General features: G+C 48.3%; 2 protein-coding genes across 9 annotated transcripts in view; one reads left to right on the top strand and one right to left on the bottom strand.

The window, feature by feature from the left end:
* Positions 1 to 1139: 1139 nt before the first annotated feature.
* On the bottom strand, positions 1140 to 9508 carry ZNF346 (zinc finger protein 346). The gene is made up of 7 exons (XM_062502131.1): positions 9441 to 9508; positions 9165 to 9268; positions 8991 to 9086; positions 7064 to 7214; positions 5370 to 5609; positions 2719 to 2812; positions 1140 to 1441 (listed from the first exon to the last, which is right to left on the bottom strand). The coding sequence occupies exons 1-7, from the start codon at positions 9505 to 9507 to the stop codon at positions 1336 to 1338; spliced, it is 858 nt and encodes a 285-aa protein (XP_062358115.1). The 5' UTR covers position 9508; the 3' UTR covers positions 1140 to 1335.
* A 382-nt stretch (positions 9509 to 9890) lies between these two features.
* UIMC1 (ubiquitin interaction motif containing 1) overlaps positions 9891 to 24581 on the top strand; it is a 39544-nt gene continuing 24853 nt past the window's right edge. For 6 of the 8 annotated variants that reach the window (XR_009933625.1, XM_062502195.1, XM_062502199.1 and 3 more), the window contains exons 1-2: positions 13909 to 14370; positions 22358 to 22445. Coding sequence is in view for 7 of the 8 variants with exons in the window: in XM_062502195.1 (XP_062358179.1) it covers positions 14221 to 14370; positions 22358 to 22445 (238 nt within the window). In the remaining variant the exon portion in view is untranslated. Of the gene's footprint in view, positions 9985 to 13908; positions 14371 to 22357; positions 22446 to 24581 lie in introns of those variants that run through there. The other 2 variants (XM_062502197.1, XM_062502198.1) reach the window with 2 other exon arrangements.

Genomic DNA, 24581 nt, shown 5'->3' with positions numbered 1-24581 from the left:
ACTTGGCAAACATAAATCTACTGCTTCCTCTGGGGAGCCAAGAATGTGGGGCCCAGCACAGGGGCTGCAGGACAGGGACACCAGGGGCCCTGGCTTCATCTGGCCCCAGCATGGCACAGGAACATCCACAGATTTGGGCAGTGATGGCCGAGTGGGGAATATACAAGTTGAGAGTGATCGGCAGGAGGGTGGGCAGTGTCATGCCTTGTCCCACTGCAGCCCTGCCACCTCTTCCTGCCCCGGGTGTGGGAGGAAATGCTGTGGCTGCAGCTGGCACAGGGAATGAGGTACCTGGGGCCAGAATGTGTCCTGCTCTCTGTGGGGACATGGCATACACCATGTGCTGGGTTGGGCCACAGTGCCCATCTATGGGCCAAGAAAGCAGGAGCTTTGCTCACCAGCCTTGTCCCTTGCACAACATTGGGGGTTCATCCGGGTAAAGCAGCAGCCATGGCAAGGAACTGCAAGGCAGGAACCGGGCCACAGCCAACCTTCCCAGCCCCTAATTGTAAGCAGGAACCTGGTCCTGACTCCACATCTGCACCTGATTTACTCCACAGAGCCTGTGGGGCCACAAGGGATGGCAGTGGTTGGGGCTGTGGCCAGGACTGTGCTTCCCCTGGGTGTGCTGCTGGAGGAGCAACTGGCTCCACAGAGCTGGCTGTGGCCTGGGCAGGGGACTGTGGCGGTGCTTCTGTGGAAGATGTGGCTCATGGGTGGCTCTGTGCTCTGTCCTGGGCCTGCCAGCCCAGAAGGCAATGGAGATCAGCCTGGCAAGGCAGCCAGAGCCTTGGCCCAGGGCACTGAGGAGCAGAGCTGGGCTGACAGCACACCAACACCAGGGCACACCTAGGGACAAGAGCCATGCTCCCTCCTCAGCCTCCTGGCCACATGGGTGTCTCTGGTCCCACAGCCAGGCTCCAGGTCCCCTTGGGTCATGCCTAGGGGTGCCCATGGGTGCTGGTGTCCCTCTGAGAGCAGTCCAGCAGGAGGATGGGCAGCGCCCTGGAGTGGGGACAGGGAAAAGGTGCCACTACCAGCTTGCTGCCAAACCCTCCTTACACCAGAGACACACTTCCTCTCACACCACACCCACCTTCACAGGAAGCAATTACACAATAAAAACTACTCTAAGGGAGTGAAGTATTTGCTGTCTAGCAAGTCTCTTCCAGCTGGATCCTTTTCCTGACAGATTCAGTCCCGGTTCTGCTCAATGGGTGTATACAGGAGGGTAGGGCTTTGCTTATCCGGAGGGATAATGAAACCATTGTGGGCTGGCAAAGGATGTGCTTTCTGGGGCCACCAACAACTCCAAGAATAGTGCTGCAACTTGCTCTAGAAGTCTTGGCTGAAGTAACTGTAGCCTCCTGGGGCAGTTGACTCTTCCCGGACATACTGCTGTGGCGGGAACGGTCCGACAACCGGCACTGCTCCTGGCATCCTGCACATTGAAGGGAGTAAGAAAAAGGAAAAAAAATGAGACTATGTCACAAATGCTCTGAAATGTGCCAGCTGCAATCACTGCTCAGCAGGCAAGGCTGTCAGTGGAGCAACAGCCCACTGCAGCCAAAGCAACAACTTGCCAGAAAATCTTCCAAGTGAATCCTTGCTCTCTGTGCCTGTGTGTAAACAGACACCTTTATCATGGCAGAATTAGCTGCAGCACAGCTCAAGGACTGCTAAAGAGCTCCCATTACAAAGCAAGCATCCTGCTTCTCTGCAGGCTGCAGAAGCTGGAAGAAGACTGCACAGCTGAATCCAGAGCAGCTTTCTGAAAGGGAGTTGTGTGGCTGCGACAGCTCCAACAACAGCAGCGTCCTTAAAGAGAACATTTATGTGTGTGTGTGTGTTGGGAACATCCTCAGTGTTATCTCTCCCAAAATGGAATACTTCCTATTCACTGATCCAGTAGTGCTGATCAAGAGCTGGAACTTCCCTGGGATGAAAGATGTCTTCCCATCAAGTACTCCCCAGAGCTGAGGGACCAGGAGGCTGCTATTCCATAGACAGGCAACAAGGGATCCTAGTTTTCTTCTTGTCCCTTCTGGGGAATTTGGCTAGGAGCCTGCCCTCCTTTCAGATAGGACTTCCTAATACCTTTTCCTTCTAAGAAGCTTTCTAACCAACCCAGGCTCTTAACTGCGCCTCTTTTAGTGAAGGCTCTTAAAATAAAGATTGGCAGACTCCAGAACAAGTATTTTTGGTATTAATCATCTGGCAGCATAATTTTTTTCATTTAATAATATATGCAAGGGATGCCATTATTTAGCTTGCCAGCTATAAGAGTGAGTTCAGGAATACAGTCCAGGTTTCTGGAATTGTGCTGACTGTACGCCAAATTTTAAACAAGCAATCCCAACGGAGATTAGAATGGCAAGCAGATCTCCACTAAGCCACTCCTTAATTAAATTAAAATCTCAGATGTTAAGAGAAACTGTGTTTAATAGGTGTCAGGTTCACTGCAAAGGTCTGTGCTGAGCTGAACTACTAGGAACCCAAAGTACCAGAGGCACTTACACCTCGGCAGCACGACTGGTCTGTCTGCAGAGGGAGCTCCTGGAGCAGTGACAGGACAAACAGAGAAAGCCTGCACAGACCCTGCTGTTCTGGTTGGAAGTCAGCTGGAAACACGTGCTCAAAAATGCATGTTAGGTTATATTTAGGCCATCGATTTGAACAGCAAGGCTGGAAACACACTTAGACAAGAACATTACTTACTGATTCTTGTGTTTGAAGCCACTGATGTGAGCTTGGTACTGCTCTATGGAGTTCAGCACTATGTTACATGTGCTGCAGGGGTAGCCCTTCCCAGCTGAAACAGACAGTAATGTTAGCACACACAGCTAGCCAATCCCCGTGCCTGAACTAGAAACAAACCAGATACTCGATCACCTGATTTATTAAACAACCCTAAACAAAGACAAGTAACAGTCAACAATCTGACCAGGCAGGGAGATCACAGAATCCCACTACCTCGCTGTGAATCAGCCAGTCACTGCAAGGCAATCACTAAGCCAAAAAAGCCTCCCTGATCAGAACATGGTTTGTTCACCACTAAAAAACACACACATATTTCCTACCAACAGTTCACAGTACCAGGCATAGTAAGTATTTCAGATTTGGACCCCAAACCCCAAAGGCTTTAACTGCCTTTACAACTCCCTTTCTCTCCCATATTCCTGCTTCTGCTGAAGTGGACATCTCAAAACAGAAAATAGGAGATACTAAATTTGTAAGCTTATAACATTTCAATAAAAAAGGCAGCCAGAGGAGATTACACCCACTGTCCAGCTACACAATGCAGCATTTTGCTAAGCCTTGCTGAGGTGCCAACTGAGGATATTAAGCTCTATCCTCAAGCAGTTTGGTTACAGTCAGTGGATCAGTTAACTGCCAGGAAAAAAAAGAGTTTCCAACAATAGTGGTACTCGACAGGATCAATGGTTTTGTGTAACATGACAGCTCCAGCTGGACTGAAAGTTCAGGAGGTCACAGATACCAAACAGGCAAGTATGGCAGCACTGGAGTTTCTAACAGGGAAAAATTCTGGCAGTTGTCCTCAAGACATTAAGCATTCCTGAATTTTGGCTCACTGGGGAAGGGCTCTGGTTGGGAATCTCACAAGGAAGATATTTCCCTAAGGTGAAAGAGGAGATGGATGCCAGGTGTGCAGAGCAGTAAATCATCAGGAAGCTCAACTCTGGATATAGCAGACACTTTGCCATGCGGCTGCTGCACCTCAGGTATTTCAGACTCCAGTGGGACATTTTGGCTCTTAAAATGGAGCTGGATCTGGGCAGTAAAGGCCAGAGGAGCTGACACAGCCTTCAGGTTTGCTTCCCTGCATCATCTGCTTTTCTTGACCATCCATGTCAAGGTTTCTCTGTTACAAACTCATCCAACAGATGCATGCATAAAGTTGTCTGAACTACACTCTTCAACCCCAAACTACCTGTTCCCAAAGAACTTTAAGTGGGTAACCACCTCAGTGTTGCATTTGCAAAGAACACATCTTTTATCTGCTGCAAGTCAGGTCTCAGCAGAGAGTTTAGGGACAACTGTGGCTGCTGGCACACAGACACAGGCAAAGAGAGCGGGACAAAACATCCCTGACTGCAGCCCATCTCATCTGAGAAGCCCCTGATTATAGCCCAGGCTCTGAAACCTTTCCTGAAGAGCTGAAGTGCCCTGGATATGTGACTGTACATATTCCCATTCTGCTGGAACTTCTTGGGACACATCAATCACACAGGCAAGGGCACTCTGTCCACCTACCCAGGCAATGGCACTGCCCACCTACCCAGCCCGCCTGGGCTGGGGCTCCTGCCCCTGTCAGCACCTGAGTCACACTCAAGTGGAACCATTCATCAGACCCTACTAATTAGGTGCAGAGCAGATGGGTAACGTGAGATACCAAGCACCTTTTCCATCTCCCACACGGCCACGCAATGTGGGAGAGAACATTACTTGGCTAATTGAGCCTCATTTGTCATAAGTGCTACCGGTATCTAAAGGTGGCCTGCAAAGAATTAGAATAATTCATCTTCTGCTTGTGTGGGTTTTTATGACAGAGAAAGAAGCACTTAATGAAGATTTTAAGATGATCTGTCTGCTTATTATTTACCTCAAGTATCCAGAAGGTACTAAGACTTCCTGGCCCAACAGAAGGCTGCTGGGAGGAACAAAGGAGTTTTCTGTGAGTGCCTAATGCTTTCACTGGAGTCTGAGGGCTTTCATCACGTACAAGTGCTCATAAGCAGCAGATCATAAACCAAAAGAGTTGTAACTGTCTGCCTAAAGTTCCTCCTTAATAGCTCTGGGTTGTTTTTTTTTTCCACATTCCTGCTTGCTCCAGAGAGAGTTGCATTAGTTCATCAGATGGAAGTGCCCACACAGAAGCAGAAAGGCATTCAGGGAGAAATCTTTCCAGCTTTCATGTGCTTTGAAGCAGCAGGTGCAGTTAAACCTATTCCTTCCATCTCTGGCTAGCCCCCTCAAAGATGACTTTTAAGCATCAAATACCACTTTTATCTTTCCATTTTGGATGCAATCACCTAACTAGAAACAGTACTGGCCAAAATCCCTGGATTATCCGCACAGAGAATAAAAAGGACACGTCCCCAATTCAAGAGCACCGCATAACAAAACCCAAAGCTTGTCACGAGTAGCTACAGCCTAAAACATCTGCTGCTGGGGGTTACAACATCAACTAAATCAATCTTAGGGTGTATAATCAAGTTCCTCATCACATGCAGTACTCCCCTGCTCCCTCCACACAGACTCTCTTGTCCAAAGGCCTGACAGACACATTCTGCTTCTTTCCCACCCTGCTCTTCAGCTGGTTATCAGCCTCCCTGTTGAGAACTCACCCATGAAGGATGACGCTGGTGCATCGGGGGTTCGGCCGTAGTGCGCCATCAGCTTGTGTTTGGTCTCCTGCTTTCTATGCTTCTTGCCTACATAGTGCTGTTTTGCCATAAGGGGGTTGTTGAAAGTGGCATGGCAGAGGCTACAGAACTTGTCCGGGTCAGTAATGTCCTTGTTCTCTTCGTTAGAAGATGCAGTAGAGGTGGGGAGGGCAGCAGGGTGTTTCTGTGGGGGCACCGTTTCTGTAGAGCAAATCCAAACTCCTGGTCAGCCACAGAACTCAGGTAAAAAACAGTTACTTTATTTCCCCCAAACACACATTAAAACCAGTAACACCCTACATCTAAACCCCAAACCTAGCCAATGTAAGATATCTCAATAAATTAATGATTTTCCTACCTCTTCCCTTAATGCTGCAGAATTTAAAGACATGTGGTAACATAACTCAGAGTATGTTAGGAAAACTTTCAGGGTTTAAAAAAATCCAACACATTTCCATATTTCTCCTTAACATAAGCATGACTGTATTCAAGAAACATTGGGTCTAACAAGCTTCCACCTGCTGTTATCATCTCCCAGACAGAACATGGGCACAAACCCTTGCACAGCAAAGGCAGTGGGATTCTGGAAGCACAGGACTTGATACTGAATTCATAAGGAGTCTTGCCTGAGACACAGCAGAAATGGGATCAGGTCTGACACAGTGAATCCACACAGGGAAGCAGCTCTTCTGCGTGGTAGAGAAACCTGCACCCTCTCCCTCCAGGGTGCCAAAGAGCAGAGTGAGTAACCTGCTAGGGATCAGAGAGCTTCTCTTGTGCCAGCACCAAAGGCACACATCAGACTCCTCAGTGAACATCCACCTCTTCCTGCAGGCTCCCTTCATCCCCAAAAGCAAGGGCTCCAAAGAACAAGAGGATCCCAGAGGTGGCTTTGCTGTGCACACATTTTAGCAAAGTTATGAAGACATGCTGGGACAGACAGCTTTTGCCTGGAAGATCCCAGAAATCAGGTGACTCACAAGTCCCCAGCTTGGAATTAACACAAGCTTCCATCCTCAGGTGCACTCAATGGCTGTGTTGTCCTTCTGTCCTGACCAGCTGCAGCCCCCCTGGCCCACAGCTACCCCTACCTGCCCTGGACAGAGGCTGTCCCCACCCACCAGGCCTTTCTGGCTGCTAGCAAAGGGATGAGACACACAGGTAGTTGTGCTGGGGCAGACAAGGTCAGAATAAACAGGTACTGATGCTCCCCAGCAATCTGCAGCTCCTGAGTCTGTGAACCTCAGAGGCCACATTGTTGCAGCTGAGCAGCCCTGGGGAATTTGTCATATCAGAGCTTCACCAATCACTTCAGTCTCTGTAACCTTTTGATGAGCATCATACCCTGTGACAGGCTTCTGTGACAGGTTTCTACACGTTAACATCACATGCCTGGTCCCTGAATACAGGGGTGGGTACAATGGCTGCTGCCAGCTGCATTTTCCCCAAACAAAGTAAAACAAAAAAAACACAAAACCTCTTGCCAATGTCAGCCCACTGAGCAGGCTGGCACAGCCAGGTCTCTGAAGGTGCACTGCTGGTTTACTCTATTTCATGGCAAAGAGCATGCACGCTTACAAGAGCTCACACTTGGGGTTCAACAAACCTCTCAACAGCCCTTTGGGACAACGTGAAGGTGCTGCAGACACTCATACCTCCTACTTTGGGGGCCTGCTGCTTCATGTTCTTGGCATGAGTCTTGCCCAAGTAGTGAGATGTTGCCACAGCTGGAGAGGAGAAGGTCATGTTGCAGATGGGACAACACTTGTTCCTGTCCTCCCCATTGCTGCCTTCCTGCTTGCTGTCCTGTGCACAGAGAACCACCGAGTTGATGAGGCTGGGAAGGACCTCTGCAGGTCATCTGTCCAGCCTCCTGGTTTTGAGGAGAAACACTATGGTCTGGGAGCTAAAGAAAGATTATCAAAGACATTTGGCTGTTAAGTTGATGAAGCATGACTAGGTAGAACTTCCACGATGCAGCATCACCCTCTCCCTTCCTGGTGAGTGTTCTTGCACCAGATGACTGTTTTTAACCTGTTGGCAAACACTCCAGGCAGAGGGGCAGCCCTGGCCTGTTTGGGTTAAGGACAAGGTTAAGCATGTGGCTGCCAAAATTGGACCACGCAGCCTTGTCCCCTGCAAGGTGTGAACTGAGCAGCACAAACATCACTATCAGCTGGGTCATCTGCAACACAACACCAGCTGAGGAGGGAGCAGCAGGCAGTTCTCAGCCTGACACTATGTGCAAAGGCATCTGCTGTTATCCCCCAGCTCCCTGCAAATGCCAGAGTTAGGGATTACAGCTGAAGCAATCATAAAAGTAGAATCTGTTCCACAAGGGAGTCACGGGGCAGACAGATGGCTGAATGGAACGTGGGGCCTTTATTGACCAACAAGCTCCAGCTACCAGCTGAGGAAACCTAAATAAGTAAAATAATTCTCTGGGAGGAGAATTCCTGTGGATAGTGAACCCAATGTGCTCTGCATGATGTTATGCAATGATGCTCCTGACAAGCTGTTGCTTCTCTTCTTTCTCTATCATTTCAAGCAAGACTATCAAAAAGAGGAATATGCATTTGTTTAAATGGGGAGAACAAACTCAAAGAGGCTGTCTGAGTGGGGAGGGCAGCAGGAACTGGGACAAGGCCTGGTGAAACACCTGCCACTGAGCTTCTCAGTTCTCACAAAGCCCCTTCTGAAAGTATTTTCCTCATTTACTTACAAGGTTGGGCAACTGCCTTTAGCCCAGCAGGTCTCATAGAGCTGTATTTAGCTCTGGTGGATCCTGCACTCACAAAATCCAAGGATAGATCACACTAGAAGGAACCACAGTGGGTTGTCTGGTCTAACCTCCCTGCTCAAGTAGGGTCATTCCAGAGCACCTGGCACAGGATTGCATTTGGATGGTTCTGGAATGTCCCCAAGAAGGGAGACTCCACAGTTCTGGAATATCCCCAGGAAGGGAGACTCCACGCTTAGTCAAGCTCCTTCCAGTGCTTGGTCACTGCACAGGTAAGGAGTTCTTCCCCATGTTCAGGTGAAACTTCTTGCGCATCAGTTTATGCCTGCTGCCTCTCACCCTGTTGCTGGGCACCCCTGAGCAGAGTCTGTTTTATCCTCTGACACCCTCCCTCTAAACAATCCACAGAATGAGAGAATCATTAAGGCTGGAAAACATCTCCAAGATCATCAAGTTCAACCTCTGACTGACTGCAACCTTATCAACTAGACCAGAGCACTTGAGTGCTATGTCCAGTCATTTCTTAAACACCTCCAGGGACAGTGACTCCACCACCTCCCTTCAGTGAAGAAATCCCTCCTGATGTCGAACCTGAACCTCCCCTGGCACAGCTTGAGGACATCTCCTTTTGTTGCTGGTTTCCTGGGAGAAGAGGCCAATCCCCACCTGGATACAACCTCCTGACAGAGAGTTATAGAGAGCAATGTGGTCTGCCCTAATCCTCCTTTCTCCAGACTAAACACCCCCAGCTCCCTCAGCCACTCTTTGCAGGACTTACCCTCTAAATCTTAAGATATTGATTGTAGACATTAGTTATAGACATTGATTGGGTCTCCTCTCACCTGCTTCACCTCCAGCTTCATCTTCTTCCCGTGGGCACCCTCCTCCCCGCCGTGGATGGACAGGTACCGTCTCACCTTGTTGGCGTGTTTCTTGCTCTGGGGAAAGCAGAGAAACCCCCGCTCGGTGCCTCGCCGAGAGCGGGGCTGACCTGGGGCGGAGGACTTCCCCTTTACCTGGTAGTGAGCCAGCCGCTGTGACTCGGAGATGAGCAGGGCGCTGCACACCTTGCACTGCGCCTCGGTGAAAATGTGTCCGTTCTCCCGGATCAGCCGCTCCACTGTGGGGTGAAGGGGGTGGGACACAAAACGGGGGCGTCAGCGGCCCGGTGGAAACCCGCGAGGTGCGGGCGGTCCCTGTTCGGGATATCCCGCACCTCGCAGGATCCAATCAGGCTAGAGGGCACCTCGTGGGGCCCAACCACCCACCCACTGCCGGTCCCGCCGCCTCACCCGCCTCTTTGCCCACCAGCGGCCCCGCAGCGTCCCCGTTGCTACCGGCCCCGTCCGCCATGGCCATCGTCGCCGCCTCACGCTGTTCTCGCGAGAAGCCGCCCGCGCGCCCCCTCCGCGCCTAGCAACGGTAGGGCGGTTTCCCGCGAGAGCACCGCACCCTCCAAAGGAGGCGGCGGCGGCCATGTTGGTTGTGGGCATAGGAGTGTTGCGGACAGTCCCATAGCGGCTCGTTTTTGTGGGCGTTTGAGCGACGCTGCGCATCCTTCTCCTGAGGAAGCAGCGTCCGGGGGGAGAAAACGGCGAGACCGCCAGCACCTCAGAGCAAGGCGTCCGGGCCCGCTGCCCGCCCGCCACGGACATGGCGCTGCCCGCTTCAGCACCCCGATGACCACGTGAGACACAGCGAAGCCGCTGCCGCCATCTTTGCTGAGGGCAATGAGGCCTCCGCCGCCAACTTGAGCGCGGGTGCGGGACCCACCGACCGGGGCCGGTGCGGGAGACCCGGTGGGGAGGCCGCGGGCAACGGGGCGGCCCGGGCCCGGTGAGTACCTTGTGCCTTGCGGGATATGCCGCTGCCCCGCGTCGGATGGGCCCCGGGCGAGCCGCGGGGCTCCCGGGGCTGCGAGGAAAACTCCTTCCCTTGCCTGGGGCCATTGTCCGGCCCCTGCCCCCGGGCTGACCTCCCCCAGGTATGATCCCCGCTCCCCGCCCCCGGCGGCCCGGGATTGGGCCCCAGCGCTGTCCCATGGGGAAGGGACACCTCCCGTCCCCCTCTAAGGGCACTTCCTCTGTCTCTTGTCCGGAGGGGGACCCAGGTGCTGTGCCTGGGGATACCCTGGAACTCCTCCCGGACCGTCCCCTGGGGAGAGGACCCGAAAACCCGAGCTCTGCCTTGGCTACATCCCCTGAGATTGAGGCGCTCCTGTCTTTCCTGTTCCTTTTCCAGGCCTGGCTCCCTCCCCTTTTCCCGGGGCAGCTCCCTTCCTTTAGGTTTGCCCACCTGTGGCTGATCTCCTTCCCCAGAGCTCACCCCTGTCCCGCCTGGATCCCCTACGCTTCTCCCCATCTTGTCGAGTATCCCTGACTCCATCCTTGTAAATATATTCCTGCAGAGCCCTCCGTGCCCGAAGGCAGCGGGTTGGGAAAGGGAAGGGACCGTGGATGGGTTCTGGGGCGAGGCTCGCTTTCCCTCCATGTACGGGGGAAAACGTTTTCTTCCTCTGCCCTTGGAGGAGGGAGATGCTGAGGGCTGGACTCGAGGGCCTTGGAGCAGGGAGCATCTCCCGAGAGCTCAGCAGCCTGTGCCGATGCGTCCGGCCATGCATGGCCTCTGCAGTGCCCGTGTCCCCTCTGTGCAGAGCCAGCTCTATAAACGGATCAATCCTGTAAACAATTTCTCTCTTCCCGGGGCGCTGCCAGCCCTCGTGTCCTGCTCACGGCGCATCAGCTGGGCCTTGCGTGCGGGGTCGAGCCGAGGGTCTGGGGATGATATTACCATGGAATCGTGTGGTGCTGACCTGCCTGAGTGCGGTGAGCATCGTGCCTCTGCTTCCCGAGGTGGGGGGAGTTGTTTACAAAGCGACAGCCTGTGTCTCCAACGACTCAGGAACTCATCCGGGGATGAGAGTCATTCATTTTTTTTGGCTTGGTTTTTTCAAGCATTTTTCAAGCTGTCACAGCTTGGCAGGTCTGTAGCTGCAGTGTCAAGATTTAGAATTGTTCTGTTGGTAATTGCTTTCTGATTCATCAAAATGATAGATGAGAGGGAAAATGACAAATAATCACAAGTTTGGGATCTTCAAGGATATCCCTAAAAATGTGACTGGAGAAGTGTGGCATGTGCGAGTCCCTTGTCAGGAGGTCACCTTTGCTGTCAGAGCATTTACAAAGAAATTCTCTTAAATTTGGAGTTGGAAAAAATCTGGATAACTGCAAAATGAGTCTGCAAACTGGACTGCAAAGGTAATTTTAGATAATTCAGTCTCTGGCCTTTTTGTTTTGCTGGGTCTGGAAGCAGGTATCTTCCCCTTAGGCACTCACAACTATCCTTTCCAAGAGTGCTAAAAGCAAAATATGCTCAACTTCGCTTCCTGAAGAGGAGGTCTGTGCTCTGATGTGTGTTGTCTTCCCTCAGCTATACCAGCTTGTCTAATAAAAGCTATTACTGCTCTCCTACTCACAGCCTCAGACTAGCACGGCTACGAGTGATCTCTTACTTGTCTTGTTCCCTTAGTTACATTTTCAGAGACTCTCTTTGCCACAAGTCCCTTCATTTTCAGAAGTGTTGTGGGAGTTGTGTGGTTACATCTCTTACATTGCCTCTTTTCTCTCCTTTAAATGTTGAAGGTAGGTGACTCATCATAACTTCAGCTGATATTTCTCAGTGATCTCTTATTTAGCACAGAGCACTGAGCAGAAGATGTATCGCAGAGTCAGAGGAGAGATGGTGATACCGGCATGGATTTAAAAAACAAAAAAACAAAGAGGCAGCACAGCAGTTGTTTGTTGCCTTTGTTGTGGGGGTAAAAAGGTTTATAGGCTGCCTCTCCAAAGCCTCAGTGGCCCTGCATGGGCCCTTCTGTGCTTCTCAGGGCATATGAGTGAGGTTTTCCAAAGATAAGGGAACATTCTCCACCACCATGGATGCCCTTTGTGGAGGCAGCTCACAGTAGCTGGGTGTGAGGCTTGGCTCATCTCCCTGAGCAGGGAGGGCAAAGAGACCATTTGGAGCAACAGATAAAAAAAAAAATTGAGAACATATAGTGAGGATGTTCCAGCAACACTGGAGTTCAGTTTAGCTGGAGCTGAACAGCTTTGTTTTTCAAGAGCCAGAGCTTTACCAAAAGCAGTGCTCATGTTTGTTTCCTTTAATGGCTCCAAACTGACAGAGGGAGGACTACATTAGATATTAAGAAGAAATTCTTCCCTGTGAGGGTGGTGAGACACTGGCACAGGTTGCCCAGAGAAGCTGTGGCTGCCCCATCCCTGGAGATGTCCAAGGCCAGGTTGGACAGGGCTTGGAGCAGCCTGGGATAGTGGAAGGTGTCCCTGCCCATGGCGAGGGTTTGGAACGATATTGTCTTTAAGGTTCCTTTCAACCCAAACCACTCTATGATTCCTAAACAAACACTAGAGGACTGCAGAGGTCCTTGCAGTCACTTTGGCCGTGACTGCCCATTTGTGCAACATTCTGCTTTCAGAGGGCTCAGCAAACCTTTGGTGCAAATCATGACTCACCAGGATAATCGCCTTTTGTCTCTGGGCGTGTGTGTGCATGTATTTGCAGAAGGAAGTCTGCAGATCAGGGAGGGAGCATGGTTATTCCTCACCTTGCTGCTCGGACTGTAGATGGAGCAATGCACTGCTGTTCTCGGCACTGATGGGGATTTTGGCCTCCCTTGATGTTTCTGTATGCAGTTGCTCTTTGCAATTTTGTGGTGTTACAGAGAAAGGGTTTGGCTCTATCCTGGGTGATGCAGGGTTTCTGTTGCATCTTCTCTTACTCTTATTTTAGATCTCGGTGCACACATCTGAGCTATTTCAGTGATCTTGAAGGAAGGCAGAGTGATTCTGTGGAAGGACACTGGTCTGGGAACCGGCCAATTTAACTTGCATTTCCAGCTCTGCTGTTCCCTGATGTGGAACGAGGGGCTTGTTGTTCAACCTCTGTCTGCACATGTTTAATTGAACTTCAGCAGAGCTGGTCATGCTCAACCTGCTTTGTAAGGCTCTTTTACATCACAGTTCAAGAAGCACTGAATGTTATTGTTGAGCTACCAGGCAAACAGCAAGCACAGGCAGGAAAGGGTGATTTAACTCTGTGCCATCCTGCTGCTCTCCTTTACTGAGATCACTTCCCAATTCTCTCCTCTGAGCTCTTTTGGATACAGGCAGCTAATGCTTGCTGTGCATCCCTCTCCATCAGTCTAAGGGTTGCCAAGGGAAGGGATGCTGAAGTACCGGTTTGCATTGTGTGGGCACCTGCCCTGAATTGTTCCATGCACTCAAGTTTGCACTAATAACACTCAGCAGGTTCCTCACTGCTTGTTAAGTGCCTTAGTTAATGCAGATGGTTTGGGCATGTCTGGGTGGAGTTCTTCCGGATGCTGCTGCTCATTGAGAAATCCATACTGCCAGATAAACCTGTTGTCTTGTTTCCAGCCTCCCTGCTGCCGTTGCCTGTGTTTTCCCTGTCTGTAGTGCTGGAGCAGCCACGCACTGAGCTGTGCAGATGGCAGGACAGCATTCTTGAACGAACAATGTCTTTCCCCCGGTTTTGTCAAACACAAAAGCTGACAGAGGGTTGTGCTGTGGTGGCTTCTTGGTCTGGTGTGCAAATGTCAGCTTGATCCACTGCCACAGCCTGGTTTGTTTTGGTCGAGGTGTGGGGCTGGAGAGGGGAGGTTGTGTTGGAGGGTGGGAGACCCGCTGTGAAGTGATGCTGTGGAGGAGTTTGCTGATGGGCTTTTAGAGGAAAGCCTCATTGCTTTGGAATAAGGCATTCAGAGTGGCTTTGGTCTGTGTTGCTGTTCCCCTGAAATCCCTTTTTAGCAATCAGCTGTAATAAAGTGTTCTTAACTAGATGAGTGGTGACTGGTGCATGTGGCTCCCAGTAACACTAAATCCACCATGCTTTGTAATAAGGTTTCAGTGCCTGGGGTCTTTTTGCCTAAAAATAGCAAAAAAAAAAAAAAAAAAAAAAAAAAGAGTGTTAAGGGAAATCTAAATCAGAAGGAAACAATGGCTTTTAATCTTTCCCTCTGTTTCAGAGTGAAGGATGCCAAGGAAGAAGAAGCCTGCAGAGGGCCTGGAGTCTCGAGGTCAGGATGGAGAGGAAGAGGAGGAAGAGAAGAGGAACCCAGCCAACGCCAAGATGAAGCGCAGTTTTGTGGATGCATTTATTGTTATATCCGACAGTGATGGAGAGGTCAGTGGTGGGTTTGGGGTATCCAGAGCCCATTCTGGGCACTGCTGCTGCAGGACAGTGCCAGAGCAGCCCTTGCTGTCATGCTGGGGTCAGGCTTTGCACAGAGGATCTTGTGCCATTCCTTTTCTTACATGTGAGATGAATCAAATCCTATTTGACTAGGAAATGAATGGTGTGCTTCGTGAGGGTGAGTTATGAGTCTGGGATTTGATAACCAAATCCTCTCAGAACTGAATCTGAAACGTAATTTAAAAGTAACCTTTCCTCAATCCCTTTACAAATCTTTTTTTTCATAATTTTTATTTGATTGATTTCCAGCTAAACCTTAGCAACATGATTCTGTATTATGTGCAAATAGATAAGAAAATGATTCAGAACTCAGGCTTGTGAGTAGCTCAGAGACTGGCAGTGTCTGGTAAACTGATTCTGAATTAGAGGAGCCTGAGTTTGTAACCCATCTCCAAAGGGTGTAAAGGTGAATGTGGTGTGGGAGTGCCTGGCTAAGGCATCAAGGCTCAGATCCCTGATCCCCAGGGTCGGCTTATGCACGTCAGCATTACACTCAAGATTGAAATGTCTGTGTTGGTTACACGGGTAGTGGGATGAGCATGGGAACTCCTGCCCAGAGGAAACCCAGACCCCTCTGAACCTGTGCCTGACTGAGCGAGGTAAATTATTACAAAATTATGACTGAGAGGAAATTATTACAATCAGTTTTTTCGTGTGTGACTCTCAAGGCTTTGCTCTGTCTTGCTGGTGATTTGGGATCCTAAGCTGCTTTTTGTAATTCCACCATTTTCAAAAGCATTTCAGTTCACTCTCAAGCTGTAGATCTTAAATCAGGTCCCTTTTGCTCCCACATCTGCAGTGTGCTGCTCTCCAATAAGGCGATTATCATGTGAGGAGGGGAAAATCACTAGAAATAAACAGTAAGAAGCTGTAGGGCAAACTATATTGAATGTTTTTTCTTCACATTGTCTGAGTTCTTTCCCGTTGGGAAATTCCCTGAAAGAAATGGAACATATGGCAGTAATAGTTCAGTGGGGTTAAACCCTTAGCTCTGCAATATGCTAAGTTAACTTCAGATGTCTGCTGCATCACTGGCCTTTATTGTGAAACCTATAAGGAAAAAAGAAATCAGCAGCTATAAGAGCTGCTGCAGTACATAAAAGATCAGGACCTGTTATTGTCTGCAATTATTCATCTCAATGTGCGCGTATCTGAAAAAGAGGAAACAAACGTCTCTTAAAACACATCTATAAAAAGGTTAGGCTCCCTCACTGTTCTGTAAGTTTGTCTATAAACAATAAATTCTGATGGCATAATCGGTCATATTACAGAAAAGGATATGCTCAGAGAGGCTGTTAAAGAGCCAATTAGGTTCTGTTTAAGTGACAACAGTTCAGTCAGTTGAATGAGTAGATTTATTCAGTTCAGTCTCTTTCTGTGAGTCATCAGCTTCCAGATCCAGTGCCACAGTCTCTTGTCATGTTGTTTTCTACAAAATCAAACGCAAAACTGATTTACTCAGGATCTCAAAAAAATAACTGTCTGCCTTCTGTAACTGTCTCAGCTCTTCTGTGTACATCAAGTTGAATTTCAATTTTGAACATTGTAACTATTGTTCTTGCACTGGTAAGACCTTGTTGTGTGTTCAAGAAGAGGTGTGGGAAGCTCAGATCAATAGCAATTTTAGAGAACAATACATTCTCAATTAATCTTGCATCTGTTAGGACATGGTTCCTTATGAATCAAAAGCTACAAGGACAATTTGGGCATCATTGATTCGATGGCTTTCTTCCTTGGCAGTCTCTTGGCAGGTATCTATAGAACAAGTCCCTAGTTCTGCTTTCAGACCAGCAGATCTTGTAGCAGCTGCACCTGGAAAGCCTCCAGCTTCTCACTTTTGATGATCTTTGGCAGACTGCCTCTCCCAGGAATTTTTCAGTCATGCTGGATTATCAAGCTCATCCATGTTATTTTGCCAAGTTCCCTTTTTTGCTCATGTCTATGCTGTGGCATCTGCAGAGCCGCATCAGAAAAAAGTTTTCTGGACGTGAGGCTTTCTGATCTCTGCTATATATAATCCTGGATTCGGGGAACACTTCTCTTTTTTTGGAAAGGGTCAGACAAAATAAGAACAGTCTCTCTGGCTCTGTGGAAACCGGAGGAGATGACCTTCTTTGTGCAGACTGTGTCTCTGAAAATGCAGACATGCTGAATGAGTAGAGTGGTTCCCATCTCCCTTGGCTGTTTAATCCCACAGGGACTTGGTTGCCTGTGCCAGAAGATGGATGTTCATTCACAAATACACAATATTTCAAGTAGTGCCCAACAATGCTCTCTTTGAGCATGACAGTTCCGGGTCTCCTGAGCCTCCTGCTTGCATGGGGCTGTTGGTTTGACCCCTGAAGCCATGTCTTTGAGATGATTGTTCCTCAGCACAGGGCCTGGCCAAGCATGAACTCTGAGCACAGCACAAAAGTTGTGCTGACCTGTTAGACTGGTCTGCAGCCTTTAGTGCAGTTGATCCTCAAATACTGCTGATTGGTCTGGGACCTTTTGGAAGGGTCTTTTGCCTGGATAGGTCCTTTGGGAGCTTTCAGAGTACCTGCTTGCACTTACGAAGTTGGCATCAAGTCTCACAAGCTCTTTCTGCCAGATCCATCAGCTCTGCCAACCCTCAGGGAACATATGACAAGATTCAAGGGTGATGGTGCCATCTATTTCTGAATGGCCTGTCTTCCCTTCAGTGTGGAACATCCCTTTGCCTGAGTGTTCCTGTATGTGGAGATACTCGCAGTCGGGGTAATCAGCAGCATGTGTTGATGTTCCAGATCAGATTTTGGCTGAGGTGCAGTGGGAGGTGTGTTTAGGCATTGGCTGGAATACCCAGCCACTGCCCTATCCTGTTTCCATCAGCTGTGACAGTGGGCACTCATCTCAGGACCAGGCATGGTCTGAGGGACACCTTGCTGTGGAGAAGATGGTACTGGAAATGTCACAGCCAGTATGGCAGTGCCCACCTGTCATAGTTGAATCCCATCCAGCAGCTGAGTACCAGGCAGCTGCTTGCTCACTCCCACCCCATGGTGAGGAGGAGAATCGTGGGGAAAAAAAGTAAATCTCGTGGGTTGAGATAAGAACAGCTTAATAATTGAAACAAGATAAAATATAATAATACTATTAATAATCCTAATGATAATATCAAGAATCATTGTAATGAAAAGAAGGGAGAGAGGAACTGCTTTTCATCAGGAACCGTAGTGATAGGACAAGGAGGAATGGGTTCAAATTGAAAGGGGAGAAATTTAGGTTAGATATGTGGAAGGAATTCTTTACTGTGAGGGTTGTGAGGCACTAGAACACGATGCCCAGAGAAGCTGTGGATGCCTCGTCCCTGCAGTGTCATTCCCAGGCAATGAGCAACCTGTCTTGTGGGACGTGTCCAAGACAGGAGGGTTGGAACGAGATAATCTTTAAGGTCCCCTCCAATCCAAACCTTTCCATATTTCTATGAGTAAAACCAAAGAGAAACCAGTGCCACAATCCAGTTGCTCACCACCCATTGACCAATGCCCTTCCAGTCCCTGAGCAGCAGTTGGTGTCTCCCAGCCAATTCCCCCCCGTTTATACACTGGGTGTGAGGTTCTGTGCTGTGGAATATCCCTTTGCCCAGTTCCTCCAGCTCCTTGTGCATCTGCTCACTGTCAGAGCTCAGGAAACTGAAAAGGCCTTGATTTAGAGTAAGCACTGCTTGGCACCAACTAAACCATTGGTGTGCCATCAACATTATTCTTGTACTAAATCCAAAACAGCACTGCACCATCTACTAGGAATAAAAATAACTTAATCCCAGGATGCCAACTCGCACCACTGACCATCCAAGCGAAGCAGAGCCACCTGGGAATATTGCTGCAGTGCCCTGCTGTCTCCATGGGTTCTGGTGGTGCCAAGGGAACCAGTGCCTCCATCTCCCAGAGGAGAATGCAACGGGAGTTGGTTCTGGAGGAGACTTCATGGCTCTGCTGAGCTCACTTGTTGAAAATCAGACTGATCTGTATCCAGGCTTCTCACAGCCCAGTAAAAGCCCTTTTTCCTACAGTCTTCTCACCCTGTGTCAGGAACTGCATATCCTGGCATGAGCCCTTGTTGTGTCTTGTTGCTCATCTCCACTTCCAGCAGGTTTGTTCTAATGAGCTGAAAGAGCAAAGCTGAAACAGATTCCGAGCTGAAGTCGGAGTCTAATAAAGTAGGGTGTGATATTAATTTCAGCAGCAGCCTTGGCAAGAGCCAAACATGGCAATTCCAACATCTAATTGGCTTTTAAAAATAAATTAGTCTGGTTTTTATCTGCATATTTCCCATGCAGGATGTGTGGTGTTTGGCTGTGTCCTATTGTTAGATGGTCCCAACTGCTGTTGAGCAGTAAAATTACCCAGACCTTTTGACTTTGCAGTTTTCACTGTTAGGGGGTGGAGACATTCTGCTGTAGACTTTTCTTCCCTGAGTCAGTAGAAGCTGATTTCTGTGGTTTATCATGCAGATTCAAGGGAGCAGGATGTGGGATGCTGGCTACTGGCTTCCATTTATGGGCTTTTAGAAATGAGTGGAGCTGTATCTGTTTCTGCTGGCAGAGTCAGTTTCTCTTAAGTATGTGCAAAAGCATTTTTAAAATGAGAGTTTGATTTCCTGCTGTCTGGTGAAACCAAGCAGGTTACAAAAACAAGAGGAATAATGGCTGCCTTCCACTAAATGTGTAAGGAATTTTGGAGGCCTGTCTATTTCTTGATCTGTGTACAATGCTGACAGTGGAATTGCTCATAAGAGAGCATCATAAATTAAAGTGCAGAGCCTGACACACAGGAAGAGAATTTGGGTTCCTTCTGGAACCCAATCCGTTATGCCTTGAATTTACAGCAAAGGAGGAGGGGTGCTCTCCAGACTGGCACTGAGCAGAGGTGTGCAATTCCTACCTCACCTCCTCTATAATAATTAGTTTCTCTTGGAAGGTGTATGTTGGAGATGACCTTGTAACTAAGAGTATTGGCTGCAATTTTGGAATATTTTAATTGATTAAGATTATTTTTGGGCTAGTGATCTTATTAGAAAGGCAGTTGGTTGAGTGGCCCCTTGAGTTCCTATTATCCTTGTAGATAGATGAGCATTAAAAGGTTGGGTTAGGAAGAGCAAGCCCTGTTGTCTTCTCTGAATTTTCTTGGCCCCTTCTGTTTCTACCATCCATGCCTGCATTTATGCAGAGTACTCTGGGGCCTGCGGGGCTCTCTCCCAGCAGAGGTACAAACAGCCATAAATCCTAATTAAAAGGTATGTTTTATTTTCTAGGTTTAAAAATAAAGAAGATTTAAGAATTCTTGGAATTGAGATGTGTGTATATATTTTGGCCCATCAGGATTAATTGGATTTGCTTCAGCGGTTCACTGTACCGTGCCTGTTCAGTAGAATGCTGCTGAGCAATTTAAACATTTTTCTTGAATGTATGAGGTTCATACAACACGTGTCCTTCAATAATTTTGCTCCTGCCACTGATGTAAACGTTGAGATTCTTCAGGACCAGCATGGGGAACTGAGGCACGTATTTGGCTGTGCCGTGGATCCGGGCAGCGTGCCCAGTGCCAGGCACCCTGTTCCCCTTGGAAGCCCTGGAGGTGTTTGAGCCCTGTGTTGTCCCGTGGTGTGTGTTGTGAATGTGTGTCTCTGTGCACAGAGCAGGCGCTCACGGCCGCGGAAAGTTTGGTGTGCTCATAAATCACATCTGTGCCCTGGAAAAGAGCTGCAGATGAGAGTGTCAGGGTTGACCTTCCAGCAAGTGTGGGAGTGATGAGGGGAAGATTGATGCCTAGAGAGGAGAGCTGGGGATTTACAGAGCCTGTTAGGATTAAATTGCCCCTGTTTTAAGCTGGGGTGGGTTTAGCATTGTTAGACAGGGTTTTTGGGGAGGGCAGGAGAGCTGTTGCTGAACTTCTTCCAGCATATAATCGTTGTTTGATCCCACAGACTGTTCACCATCCCCTGAGGTGTGAGCAGCCCACGAGGTCAGCACAGGGCTGTTGCTGCAGACCAAGGCAGGGCAGTTTGGGGTGGGAGATCCCATGGCTTATGGAAAACTGTGGAGAGAGGCACCATGCCAGGGCCCTGGGAGAAAGAGGATTTCACCTCCTGAGCAGGAGCTTGGCATCCATCTCCTAAGAAGAGAGACTCTGGATGTGAAGCAGCCCTTTGGAGACTCATTGGAATCTTGGAAAAGGGGTACCTGAACCAGTCTGTGTGAGGAAGAGAAGGAATCAGTCACAGAGAAAAACCCTTAGGCACAAGCACGAGTGTGTGTGGACTTGCCAAGCATGATTGCTGCTGTGTTGTGAGGTGATTTTTAAGTCAGTGAAAGTGAGGAATGGTGTAGGTATTAGGACATGTAAAAGCTGTAATGTATTAAGGTTTCAGGAAACCACCTAATAGTATGTCTTGCAAAATCTTAGTTGGATAAATAATTTAATTTGGTCTAGATAGCAACATTCCTGGATTGAAATCCTGCTAAAAGACTGTCAGTAAGAGCTGCTGATGAACAAAGGAGAGGCTCATCTCGGGGAGATGTAAAGCTGAGGCCAAAAGGATCAATATTAGGTCTGTGTGTGTTTTAACATCCTCATTAACGATCTGTAAGAGGGAGCAAGTGGTGTATATAGATTAATAAAATCTACAGATAACACTAAAGCTAGAGATGTCTTCAACAAAACTCAGCACAGACGTGCAGTCTGAAGGACTTCATGGGTTCAGAAGCATGGGCAAAGGACAAAATAAACGGATGACACTCAAAAATAATCAATGTATCCATTTGTATTAAAGTAGCCCATGGCGTGTGTCCCTCCTTTACCCTCCTCTTGGCACAGGAGGTGGAAAGAGGCAAACATGTGGCTGATGTGTCTCACGGGCAGCAAAACTCAATGTAGCTGCCGAGGGAGCAGTGCAAAGCCCATCCTGGCCAGGCGGGGGTCTCTGCCTGAAATGCTGGATTTGATTCTAATCCAACTGATTTAGAGAGACAAATTGGAAGGGGTCCAGTGCCAGCCTTGGGTAATGTGTGTGTGCCCTGCCTAAGCCGTTAGGACAGCAACTTGCAGAAATTAGTGTCATTTAAGCCTGTGCCCATTTGTGCTGCAGTCTTTGTGCTTAAAGCCGCACACATTTAAGTTGTTTGTGGGAGTGTTGTTCTAAGGAGCCTTGAGACAACAAGTTTCTGAAGTATTCAAGTTTCAGAAATGAAATACTTGTGACAGTTCTGCCCAAAGAAGCTGTGTATGCCCCTCAAAGTGTTCAAGGCCAGGTTGGATAGCGTTCTGAGCACCGTGGTCTAGTGGAAGGTGTCTTTGCCCATGAAATGAGATGATCTTTAAAGTCTCTTCCAGCTCAAACCATTCTTTGATTCTATGAATATGATGAGAGAATAGCATGGGGAGAAAATACAGCTGGCCCTCCTGCCCTCGGGTTGCATTGGTGTGGCTCTCCAAAAATGGCTAGGGATTCTAGTTTTGATCACCTGAAATTGCCTGGGCATAGTACTAGAAGCTGCATGACAGGAAACAGTCCTGGCTTACAGGTGTGTGATGCTCAGTTATAAAAAGGTTCTGTTTTTCTGTTTTGAGTGCTTACAAATATCAATGTTTTAGCAAGGCCAAACAAATTCTCTAAAATTGTGGGTAGCAGGTGCAGTGCATGGTGGTGACTGGCATGAAGTCTATTGTCTCTCCTACTTCTCTGTTTATGTCAGTCTGTAACTCTTTTTGCTCGTTATGCTTATCACACAGCTTTTAATAGTTACAGAATGTGTTTGGATTACGTTTGAAATTCAAATTTCACACAAATAGACACTTGTTCTTGAACCAGTGTTTGTGTCTGAGTAGTTGGGGGGAGGGGGCTTGTAGTATTTCTTACATATTGCATTCACTCACCATGTTGTTTTCCATTGCAGCAGGAGTCAAAGGAAGAGAGTGGATTGCAAAAGAAGAGAACAAAGCAGCTGGATCGAACGCAGTTTGCTGCTAAAAGAAAAATTGCACGTAGGTCTCGATTGTGGGGCTGGGGAAGTTGTCTGGTGCTGAGCAGCTTCTGCTGTTTGTGTAAGAGATTATTTCTCTTGCAGAAAGGCTGTGACATGGCTAGGGATACAGAAAACTCTTCACAGGGCTAAATTTTGTACTTCCAAGATAAGTGTGTGAGGGTGTTGGTACCTCACCGGACTCAAAGGTGTCTGAGGCTGATCTGAAAGCGCCATCAGTCACAAACTGCTTTCCTGTCCAGGCCCCTCTGCTCCTGTCTGTCCCTGAAACACCATAATGCTCTGACCCAACAGCTGCTGCTCAGGAAGGATCTGAGTCGCAGCTGACAGTTCTCTGAAATCATCAGCTCACAGTGTGGGGGCAGCCAGAGCACCAGCAATGCTGGGCGTCATAAGGAAGGGTGTTAAGAACCAGGGATTTAGTTGATTTAATTTTGCTGTTATATAAAGTGTTGGTGTACCCTTGTCACAGTGCTGTGAGCAGTTCTGGCCTCTGCATAGCAAGGTCACAGTGGTAAATCCAGAGAAAGGCAGCCCAAGCTGTGAAGGAGTGGGGACAGCTGCCTGGTGAGGAGAGACTGGAAGGCTTGGGGATGCTTTATTAGGAGAGAACAGTGGGATCAAACAACACCTCAGCTGAGCACAGAGCTGTTGTTTACCAGCTCCTGGGGTGTATCAGTGGAAATAGCAAGAAATAGATGGGTTTAAAATGGGTGAAGGACAGTAATGCTTCACGCAGTATGGGGTGAACTCCCGGAAGTTTGTGTCACAGGAGATTGTGGAGAGGTCAGCATCAACTGCTTTAATAAGGGATTAAATGCATTCATGGACAATAAGTCTATGGACAGATTTTAAAGGCTGGGATGTTCCTGCTCATATTCTGATGTACAGGCAGAAGGGCCCACTGAGCATAGCCAGCATGCCTCTGCTCCCTGTACAGCCCCACATGTTGCAGCAGCCAGGTCTCAGAGGGTCCCCACTCATGTTCCTCTGCTCTGCGAGGCAGTGGTCCATCCAGCACGTAAAATTCAGGATGTTTTAAAATGGGAGAGATGTTGCCTGCTGCAAAACCCAAAGCAATCACTGAACAAAATGGAGCACACCAGTGCTCTGCAAAGCAGCAGCAGTTGGGCTTGTCAGTCCTCACAGGGTTTGTGTGAATTAAATTGTTTTTAATAGAGGCCCAAGGCCATAGCACAGAACAGCCCAGCTCTTTGTGGGAGCTGCAGCCCACTGTGCATGTCTGTGTTGAACAAGTAAGATAGCAAAGTCAGAGATGGGGAAAGAGTTCTTCTTATTTTTCTTTTTTTCCCAAAGGAAACAGAGCCCCAAATTAAAGCTGAAACCCCCCTTGGAGATGCCACTAAAATGTGACCAAGCATATGGTGCTAAGAGCAGGGATCTGCTGAAGTTGGATGTCCTCGTTGCATCCTTGAACATGTAGGGTTTCAGGAGCTGGTGCTGTGCAAAAGGTGTTCAGTGTGCTCCAGAAAATCCACGGGAGACAGGGCCGGCTCTCCAGACGTTGTGTTATGGAGGAGTTCTGCTGTGTTTCTAGAAGTTGAAATTATTGGTAATAGTTTTTCTTTTCCTGGGGCAATAGCTGCCTTTTTTTTTTTTTTGTTGCTTAGTGTGCTCCTTTGAGTTTGGGGGTGCCTGGTGCCGCACAGTTGGAGAGCAGGGGCTTATTTAAGCTTGTGTGATGGTGGGGCTGTTCTCATTTGTGGGAAGCTATAATTAGACTTTTGGTGTTTGCTTTTAGCCAAATTAAGATTTGAAGTAGTAATTATTTTTCCCAGTGTCTTTAAATAAATTCTTTGAATTGCGAGGCAAATTGGTCTTTTGTAAAGATTGGGTGCTTCTGGGTAGAGCGAGTTCTTTCTCCCCAGAACTGGAAAATTTCGGATATTGGCAGGCACTCATAAAGCATATCCTCCCTTTTTTTGCTTTGTTGTGGCTTTATTAATTTTAACCTAAAGCCATAACTAAAATACATCTGTGACGTTTCATCCTGACAGGATAAATGGAAATACAAAACCTAAAGGAGTCTCTCTCTCTCTTTTTCTGGAGGAACTCAATGCTTTAAAGCACATTTGAATGTTTTTACTGTAATTGCACTTTGGATATGTAAAAATAC

This window comes from Cinclus cinclus, chromosome 14, assembly GCF_963662255.1.
Source record: "Cinclus cinclus chromosome 14, bCinCin1.1, whole genome shotgun sequence".
NCBI lineage: Eukaryota > Metazoa > Chordata > Aves > Passeriformes > Cinclidae > Cinclus > Cinclus cinclus.
Note: the sequence above shows the minus strand (reverse complement) of the source record. Positions and strands in the feature narration are given on the sequence as shown.

What these genes read in the sequence shown, in the direction of transcription:
- ZNF346 (XM_062502131.1), bottom strand. Translation starts at nt 9,507, where the DNA reads ATGGCCATGGCGGACGGGGCCGGTAGCAACGGGGACGCTGCGGGGCCG. An exon ending in GCTGGTGGGCAAAGAGGCGG is followed by an intron (nt 9,269 to 9,440) that starts GTGAGGCGGCGG and finishes TTCACCCCACAG; the next exon opens with TGGAGCGGCTGATCCGGGAG. An exon ending in AGCGGCTGGCTCACTACCAG is followed by an intron (nt 9,087 to 9,164) that starts GTAAAGGGGAAG and finishes TGCTTTCCCCAG; the next exon opens with AGCAAGAAACACGCCAACAA.